This window comes from Salarias fasciatus, chromosome 9 (genome assembly GCF_902148845.1).
Source record: "Salarias fasciatus chromosome 9, fSalaFa1.1, whole genome shotgun sequence".
Taxonomy (NCBI): Eukaryota; Metazoa; Chordata; class Actinopteri; order Blenniiformes; family Blenniidae; genus Salarias; species Salarias fasciatus.
This window is the reverse complement of record NC_043753.1, coordinates 14,920,011-14,929,563: the sequence shown is the minus strand read 5'-3', so window position 1 is coordinate 14,929,563 and position 9,553 is coordinate 14,920,011. Positions and strand designations below refer to the sequence as shown.

The window sequence follows — 9,553 nt, the reverse complement described above, 5'->3', positions numbered from 1 at the left end:
GACAATCCATTCCTTTCAATCTGTAGCATCTGGGAGAATTTCTGAGTTGAAACTGAACAAAAACAGGGGTACATCTTGGGAGTATTGAGTCTGTCAAAGTGCTAACACACACACACACACACACACACACACAATGAGAGGGAAGTGGAATATTTGGCGTAAATCTGCACATTCAGCTGGAAACATGAAAACTCAACAGAGATCCGATGTGAAACCTGGTCCTCTCCCTATGAGGTGACAGTGCTAACGACCTCCTCAACCAGCTGCTGCTGGAAGACGTATGAGGGAAAAGATTTCTTCTGATGTATATCCACTTCTCTCCGGAGAGTTATGGCGACGCTGCATTTGGGATCATCGTGTGGCGAAGACGTTGAAATCATGTGGCCGCCACATGTCTGATCTTTTCCCTGTGAGTGGTGTCTGATTTCACGGGCCCTTAAAACCTTTTACAGCTATATCAGGTTTGTTTTATTGCACTTCTAACAATCGTGGATATGAAAATTACCAAGGAAAAGGCCTGTGGGTATGGCTTTGGTTCATTCAAAGTCTCCATCATGAAATACAAACACAAGCGACTTCTATGGAAACTTTTAAGTGTTTTATTTTTGAATTTTTAACCATTTAAAAAAAAAAAAAAAAAAAAAAAGAAGAAATCTTTGACTGCAACATCTCTGTTAGTTCAATCACTGCGGAGGACTCCACCCACTGCACCAAAGCCTTGAATCATCTTTTATGTTGCCTACCTCTCTGTTCCATGACTAACTCCTTAAATCAAAAGCCAGACAATGAAGTATAAATAACCAATCAAAGACTCTGAGAAAATGTTTTCCCTTGGAACGATGAATTATGTTTGAATAAAACCCCTCGATTTAGCAAAGTCCAAAACAGGAACATTTTGAGAGAAAAAAGTCATAAATCTGGTTTTGAATGAGCTAACAGGAAGGTCACTGATGGAGTCAGGTATTGGCTGACTCAGTATATTTCAGGTCAGACTAAACCAATATCCACTGTGATTACTTTAAGTGAAGGCTTGAGAGCCGCAGACACGATGCTTTCTGCACTATATAAAACCTAACAGCGTATTGTGACACTTGGAGTGAATCAACGTAACTTAAACTTACAGGAACAATCATTTCCATGAGGTAACCGACAGACTACTGTTTCTATTTGTTTACTGAAAACAGCTGTATGATTATATTTCTTTTTACTGAGTTTCTGTAGTTATGCAACCAACCATGATTTTTCAGTATTATTTTCTCTTCTATTCATCCCTTTTACAAAACAGGTTTTTTTTGGAGAGAAGTGTGAATTAATATTCATTTATATGCACATCGTCTGTCCTGATTTTATCTAATTGTTGGATGCCGAGACAAACGCACACACACTCACACATTCACTAATACACACCATTTTTAAGACTGTTAGAGGAAACTGGGACCCAAACAAAACAACACAAAAAATTCATACAGCTGCAGATCATATAAACTCGTCATCAAGAGGTTGAAAACCCGCAATTACAAAAATGATCCCGTCCATGCAGACACAATAAACTGACATTCTAGAATAATTCTAATTAACTTTTCACTGTGAAAAACACTAACCAGGACAACAGTGAGACTTCATTTTATTCAATTAATTAGTTTAAGGCAGTCCAGATAAAGAAAAAAAAAGTAGACTATTGTTAAACTGTTGAAAAGATGAAAAATACTCTGTAAATAAAAATGCGAGATCATATATGACAACTGACCACAGCAGATTTAACTGCATACATCATTTAGCAGAGACGTCAGCGATGATCTGGACAACCTGGTTTTGAGTTTAGGGAGCTGATCCCTGTCGTTCGTGCCTGCTCACTGTCTTTGCTGACCAGAACACTCGAAGGAGCTAATCCGTCATTAACATGACTTGTTTCTGCCATCAATATGCCAGACGTGAGCAGCACTGCCACATCTGTTCATTTACAAGGTGTCTTATAAGGAACACATTTACATTTTAATGACTATATATAAGTAATAAAATAAAAAAAGTATATATGTGCATGAAATTGTAGCTCTGTGGAGTGAAAATGCCAACGCATTAACCTAACACTTGTTCACAGGTCAGATATTATCTTTCTGAAAAGTGGTGGAAAAGTTTTGCATCAGCAGCAAAAGAGTGATAACTTTGTGAAAAATACCTGCCAAAGTACAGAAAACAAGGAAAATCGAAGTGGCTGGTTGGCAGCAGGGCCAGACATTCCTCAGGGGTTCAGGAATCTAGACGACAACAAGCTTTGTGCCGCTGGTAGCCGCTGGACGATGACAGTCCGTCCACTCTGGCTATTGTTTGGCTCGTGATTGACTGAGGAAGGTGTTTGTTGTTGCTGGACTCTTATCTGTGTTTCTTGGAGCAGCCGAGCCGCCGTATGAGCGAGGCTGTCCGATGAAACTGAACAGATGCGAAACATCATGCGCAGCCCGGCTAATTAGACTGACTGCGAGCTCTGTCTTGCGCGCGAGATGGCGAGAGCGCGTGTTTATGGGACAAGGAAGACATCAGGTCTGAGGACGGCGGCCAAGAATGAAGACGAGAAAATTGACGCCGCTCACTGTGCAAGAATGAAAACTGACATGTAGCAGTGCCGGCGTTTGCCAGGGAACAAATCGGAGCTTTCTAACAGGGGAGTGAGTTAGTAAAAAAAAAAAAAGTGGAGCATTTAATTTTTTTTTCATAGTGATTGCTTTTATATGCCACCCAGTGCTCATTTTCTAAAACTGCCAGGATCTGAGACTATCCAGCATGCTTTGCAGAGTTCCCTCAGAGAAATATCAATTTCATACAGCAGCATTGAGCTCTCTTTCTCTCTCGCTCTCTCTCTTTCGCTCTCATTTAGCGATCCACTGGGTGACGTTTGCTTCTGCCAAAGAATTCATATTACCACCTGCATTACCATACGCCCAGGACCCATCCCCGACTCCCCGCAGTGCTGTTATGTTGGATTATTAACTTGCTTTTGTTCACCGGCAATTTCATTTTGTACCCTTTAGCAGCTGAGTAACAGGGTCACATCGCATCGCACAAAAGAAAGAAAATGAGCATGCGGAGGCTGAAAATTCTCATAAGCTGTCAGGAAGGCCCGGGTGGGATTCCTCCTCGGTCCCCATTGTTCCAACACAAAATGCTGAAGTTGTGTTCATGTTAGACCTGCTTTTTCTCATCAGTCGAGTGGCCCGGGAGGCAGAAAAGTAAATGTTTAGTAGTGCCAAGTCTCCCGTAAAGCTCTTAGAGAGAGTAACAGTCCACTGAGGTCGTGTAATTCAATATGCATGTATTTATTTAAGAATCTTCAATCAGTGATTTCTTCATTTTTTTTAAATAACAAACTGTAAAGAAGGTAAACTGACATTTGAACTAACTCAAAATGCAAACCGATAGGAAGACAAAAATGGGACTGAAACGTTCTCCTGCTCTATCTCAAACAGAGCATTTGCCATTCAGCAAATTTAACATCCCCGCAATGCATTTCATTGTGTTCCAGCAGATGTGGAAAGCCGCGGTCTCAGATTGCATTGACCAACACGCCCGTTTTATCTCCGCTCCTTGCCCGACTCGAGCTCCAGCTGGGTGCTGCTGTTTCCCTCACCATTTTTATTGGCACGGCCGTCAGCATCTCCACGGCCAGAGATCAGCGCTCGCTCTGCAAAACAGGAAGAACATGCTGCTTTCAGATACAGGCGGGAGACGAAAAACAAGCCCACAGCGGCCCAGAGACACAAGGCAGCAGAGCGAGGGGGATAAGATGAGATTTCAGCCGGTGTCCAGCCGGTTCCTGCACATGGCATCATTTTACTGAACTCACTGTTCTTATCTACAAGACAACATGCTTCTCTGAGATATTTTCAGCTGTAAAAAACAAAGTTTTGGTTTCTTAATGTTGGTAACTCTTCAGTTTAGGTTTCGATTCATAGCTATGGATATTGAGGTATTTTCTTCTCACTGTCTCCAGGTGTTAAATTGTCTTCTTGATATTATAGAGCATCTTCCTCGAGCAAACTAATACACTCCAGCTGAAGTTAAAATGTCAATATTTACTCGTCGCAGTTGTTGACCTTATTGAGTGAAACAGTGATGAGACAAGCGGTGTCAAACTTCAGCCCAGGAGCCAAAACCGATCCCAGGATGATGCAGTAAAGTGTAAAAATGACGACTGAATGAAAAGTTTCAATACACTTAGCTGCTGTTTTATTTTAGTGGGAGGGATTGTTAGTAATGAACAGAGCAGAGCGATCATAATAATGTATTTAAACATTGTCAGTCAAAGCCTGTTTGTGTTGGTGAATATGCAAAAGTATGCATGAAGGCTACAAAAAAGTAAAAAAGATGACTTTGTTTTGTGATATTTCACAGTATTTGGTACTAAGAGGCATTGCTAAAAATGCCATAGTTTTGAAACAGGATTCGTTGTATGCAACTTTTGAATTACAATCAGTTTGACATCCGTGCACATCATTAAGACTTAAGACATCTGAAGAAAAACAATAATCAAGTAAGAGTTGCTTCTTTTAAGTAAGAATATATCTTTTGTAACTTGTAACATAACTCCAATAAGTTCATACTTTCGGTAACGTACACAGCACTCCAGGACATTGATAAGTTGTGGGAGCAGTAGCAGTAACAATTGCTTTACAATATGCCCAGATTTCTAACCTTACCTTCTTTATTCTGTAGTGTATTTAATAAAAATCAGATTCCTCTGTAGTCCCTCTTATTATTCTGCAATGAGACACTGATGCAAACCCCAGACTGTTTAATCTCAGTTTGTTTTGGCGAAGAGCATGTTCATATTGACAGAAAAGCAGTTGGAATGAGATAACCTTGCTTTCCATCCTGCCTCGGCCTTGTAAGAAGGAGAATATATTTTGGATATGAACCAGCAGCACACACATCTGAACGACTTGTATGTCGAGCCCACTGCTTACACTGATGAACAGCTCACACTGATATAACTTTAACTGAGCAAAACCAGAAAAAAAGCAAAAAAAAAAAAAAAAGCTGCCCTGCTCACAGAGGTTGGTTCTGTTTCCGTATTGTCATTCCTTGTTAGTTAATGATGGATGGTCACCAAGGCAGAGGAAGGCATGCATGCAAACAGCGACGTGCACAGGAGGATGGACTGCCGTTTGCTTAAGCATTGCCATTGGTGAACATACAGTGCCACAGATCATGTCAGGAGAACTCAGAGACAGGATTGTTTCCTGTGGAAGAGAATAGAAAAAATCCTGCTACTTTGAAGATCCTGATGAGCATAATAGTCTCCATCACCTGAAAACTTAAGATATAATAATATTGATAGTGGGTGTGATGAACTGTGGATTTGTCCAGAGTTTAATCTGCTCATTTGCTCATAATCACTTGAATTCAGCTCCAGTTTCCTGTGAACCGAATCCGGACAGTTGTTAAAGAAGACATTTAAGAGAGTAGATATTTAGAAACTTTGCTCATTTTTCTGCTTTGGGTATGAGAATCTGGTAATGTGTCCAAATCTTCCAGGATATTTTTAAATACAGACTCTGCTCGCTGCCCTGCCAGGAATGTGTCCAGTGTGTCCACTCATCCACCGTACACACACACACACAAAAACGCCACTGTGCAAGAGAACGTTAAGACAATTCATTTTAATCATTCATTCATTCATTATACATGTTTAATATCGACTACAGAGGCTTCAACCACAGGTTAGTGAGCTTTACATAGTATATGGAAACCATGAAGGAGTTAAAGAGACGAGGCAGGATGACTACTGAAAGCTTGTTTCAATGATTAGGACAAAAATCTCACCAGAAAACCCAACCGCAACTTGTTTCTGTATAAACTGCTTTCAAAATTTTGGACATGTGACTCAGTGAAATTAAATTAGAGGTGGGAAAGCAAATGCAAAACATCTGCTGCTTAGCATCCAATCTGGTTTCTGCAAAATGTCTTTCATAATGAAAGCTGGTTTACTTGAAGTTAAAGTCAGAGGTCAAATGTCACAAACACTGGAGAGTTGGCGAAGGACGCTTTCTTTTGGATTCTGTTTGAGCGTGTCTCTGCAACATCTGAGCCGTGCTTTAAACACACCTTCTCAGAACAGCTTTCCTAACCTTTAACGATGTTACTCCAGCGCGTGAGAAACCTCACCTGGGCGCCAAACTTAAGGATCCTGTCAGCGTGACGCTAATTTATCATCACAACCCGTCAGGCAGACGTCCATTAAAAACCCTGACAGGTTTAAAACTTCACAGCCAAGCAACAATCAAACGATTACCTGTTTGAAAATGACATATTCCAGACCGTTTTAAAAAATGCTGTGTATATTCCATTGGCCGAGGACAGAAAACGGCGAGCCGTGATGACTTGTGAAAATGCCGAGTTGTTAATCACACTTTTACTGTTATGATTGGGAAACTGTTCAGTCTTGTGGGGAGCAGAAAGCCTGAAGTTCTTCTCTGCACCGGACCACATTTCAAGTACACAGAGCGAGGCCACTGTCTTTGCTTTGCACACTCAAAACAGGCGTCTGTGTCTGGAACAAAAGGCTTCACATCATCATCATCAGATAGACGACAGCTTCTCCAGGTCCTTCTTCTTTTCGCTGTACTCGGCGCTCAGTCGACCTACGGCCTTGGCGTGCTCCTCGTCCACCTCTTCCTTCAACCTCTGCTGCTCCCTCAGGAACTCGGCCCAGTCCTCTTTCAGCTGCTCCATGTTCGTCTGCACCTGGGTGCTCTGGACGGAGACGCCAAGGCGAGAACGCCACAAAGGTTTAAGAAGATACCCTTTTGAAATTGGCGTTTTTCATCTCTCGATGGATAGATCCTGATCTGAATGTAACTTAAATAATTCAGATCAGTAGGGTGTGACTTTCCTCACTGAACTACTATGAGGTGACCACATAAAATCAGTTTAATAATACTTTATAGGAAAAGAAAAGCAATACCGTTACGACTTCTCATCTGTTTTTATCAAACTGTGCTCACCTGCTCTGTGAGTAAGATGAGAGATTACTGGGTATGTCTTTACCTGCTGAGCCTCTAGCTCCCTCTGCTGGACCCTCTGTGCCATATGATTTGCAGCCTCCACTATGAGACAGACACACAATTAAAATGAAACAAATGTATTAAAAAACAAGATAGAATTTAATATCTCACAGTTATATATACATGGGTGGTGAAATCACTCCTATGAAGCTACTGAAGTAATATCACAAAAACATCAAAACATCCATTCAGGTGCTATAGAAAACAATCTATAAACTATCTACATCATTTTAAATACAGGATTTACATTTCCTATTTTATATGAAATAAGGTGACTTACATCTTTTAAGAACACCAGACAGCTGCTGGCTGATGGTATCCAAATCTGCAGGAAGCATTTGGTCCTTTGCCTCCAGCACCATTTTATTGACGTTGTCCAGCAGTCGGCCCTCTCTGTATCCACGTTTCTCCTGAGCAGCAGCAGAGAAAGAGAGCCTGTTTGCACTTAAAACTGACGGGGCTGAAAGTTCTGCTGAAGAAACACTCCCAACATACAATAACGTGGCGTCTGAATGTTTGGCTTTCAGGTCTTATTTTTAGATCATGTGTATGTGGAACATACTATTCAGGTTTACAGTGTACTACAGTGATGAGCATCATCAAATTACAGCTCCAAATGTTTCATCACTATGCACTTTTAAAAATCCAAATGCTGTTTTTACACTGCTGGCTTTTCAAGGATGTTTGATGAATTGAGGCTGGACTCGGACACCATCGCAACAACAGTCAAATACCTCGAACTCTCTCACAAAGTAGCGGATCTCTGCATTGATGACCGGTCGATGATCCAGAAGTCGGGACTGGATATCACCTACGTCTGCAAGATCAACATCACTTATTAGGAAAACAGTCAGGAAAAAAAAAGAAAAAGAAAAATTGCAGCATGATTCCTTTTAAAACAAAATTTCAATACTGTATGTCTTTTCAGCCACTTACTTTCTTGTAGGAGAGACTGTACGTGTATACCACTTCAGTTTTCGTCAGATGGGTAAAATAAAATCAACTGATTTACTGTAAACATGTTCACTTTAGTTCTTTTTGTCCAAATAAGTAACATAATTTCAGGGTTTTAAACATAGTTGCCTTGTGACAACAAGTTCCTGTAAATGAAAACTTGATTTACCTAATATATCGCTTTTAGAAGTGCTTAAACATTTTCAAAGCTCTTTACATCATTAATAACATTCAGCTATGAATTAACTCACAAACCAGTACCGCCTGCTGCCATGGAAGGCAAATCTATTTTGAGGTTTTAGCATTTTGTTCAAGAACACTGACACATGGATGGTAGATATGGAATCAAACCTGCAACCTCGTGTTGAAAGATAACCTGCTATCTGCTGAACTATATCATACGAAGTGATTGTTAAAATCTTTTAGATTTTGGTGGGCAATCCTGGTTCAAGAAGCGTAAAGTCCAGTACGTTTTCAAGGTCTCCTGCACACACTGAACTTCAAAGAACCTTTGCAGAAAGCATGATGGAAAGCCATTCGCTGCCATCATAATGTAAGTTAAAAGATTAAACTGTGTGCAGAACTCTGCCCCCCGCCCAAGACCAAAACAATGTACTTCTGTTTTAAATGGGCTGCATCTCACAAAAAGAAGTCTGTCTTTGTTGCACTACAATAAAACTCTTCTGTTGCTTTAAAGTTTTTGTTCTTCCTAGTTTCAAAGAGGCATATTAGTTCATTTCCTGCACATGCTTGACGTTTGTTCAACCATATGAACAGTTCAAATGTGAGTTTATGGCTGAGTTCTGCAATAATATTTGTGATACATGACACATGATAAAACTGTTGCACTTCTGCATATTTGGTTCAGTTTAGTTCAACTGATGTTTTATTTTTAAACAAGAATATCTTTTGATTAGGCCACAATGTATTTTAAGATTACATTTGATTAAATTGCATTTTGTGTTGTTCAATTGTGGATTTCACATACCTTTAGCAATCTTATCCATGATCAGAACTTCTGCAGCAGTCTTTTCAGAGGCTGGCTTGGAAATGTTTTCTTTCTGTGGAGCTTCAAGGATGACAAATCTTCTGCTGACAGTCCGCTAAATGAGAGTTGGGGAGATGCTCCACATGACAACAGCATAAGTTCATAAGGAGCCTCCTTCAATAATGATAGCAGTGACAATACGAATAAATAAAGCGTGAAAATTCGAAGTCTCCTGAATGCAGTCAGCTGACTGTAAACATGAGTCCTACTACTTCCGGGTGGACTGTACCAAAAGGCTGAGCGGGAGAGGGGCGCAGCGTGCAGGTAAATTAACTTGCTGTTCTGTTCGGGTTTTATTTGATTGAAAAATTGGTACAAATTCCTTCCTCCTTAGGCAACCTCCTCCAATTCGCAGTATTTAAATTTCTGTTTCCTTGTGAATAACACTGAGTCGTGTGTTTGTTTTGTCAGGAGGACGGTAGATGTCAGTGTTGGTCTGTGGCTGAACAACGCGGCAACTCCTCCTCACCCGCAGTGGTAAAGTACCGAACTG

At 40.6% G+C, this 9,553-nt stretch overlaps 1 protein-coding gene across 1 annotated transcript; it reads right to left on the bottom strand.

Moving 5' to 3' along the window:
- Nucleotides 1–5,658: 5,658 nt before the first annotated feature.
- On the bottom strand, nucleotides 5,659–9,245 carry bloc1s5 (biogenesis of lysosomal organelles complex-1, subunit 5, muted). Its single transcript, XM_030099732.1, has 5 exons — nucleotides 9,001–9,245; nucleotides 7,793–7,875; nucleotides 7,339–7,468; nucleotides 7,042–7,100; nucleotides 5,659–6,747 (listed from the first exon to the last, which is right to left on the bottom strand). Exons 1-5 carry the CDS (start codon nucleotides 9,017–9,019, stop codon nucleotides 6,574–6,576), a joined length of 465 nt encoding a protein of 154 aa, XP_029955592.1. The 5' UTR covers nucleotides 9,020–9,245; the 3' UTR covers nucleotides 5,659–6,573.
- Between the last annotated feature and the right edge of the window lie 308 nt (nucleotides 9,246–9,553).

Coding starts and splice junctions, on each gene's coding strand:
- bloc1s5 (XM_030099732.1), bottom strand. Junction 7,101..7,338: donor GTCTGGTGTTCTTAAAAGAT/GTAAGTCACCTT, acceptor TCTGTCTCATAG/TGGAGGCTGCAAATCATATG. Junction 6,748..7,041: donor GGGAGCTAGAGGCTCAGCAG/GTAAAGACATAC, acceptor GTCTCCGTCCAG/AGCACCCAGGTGCAGACGAA.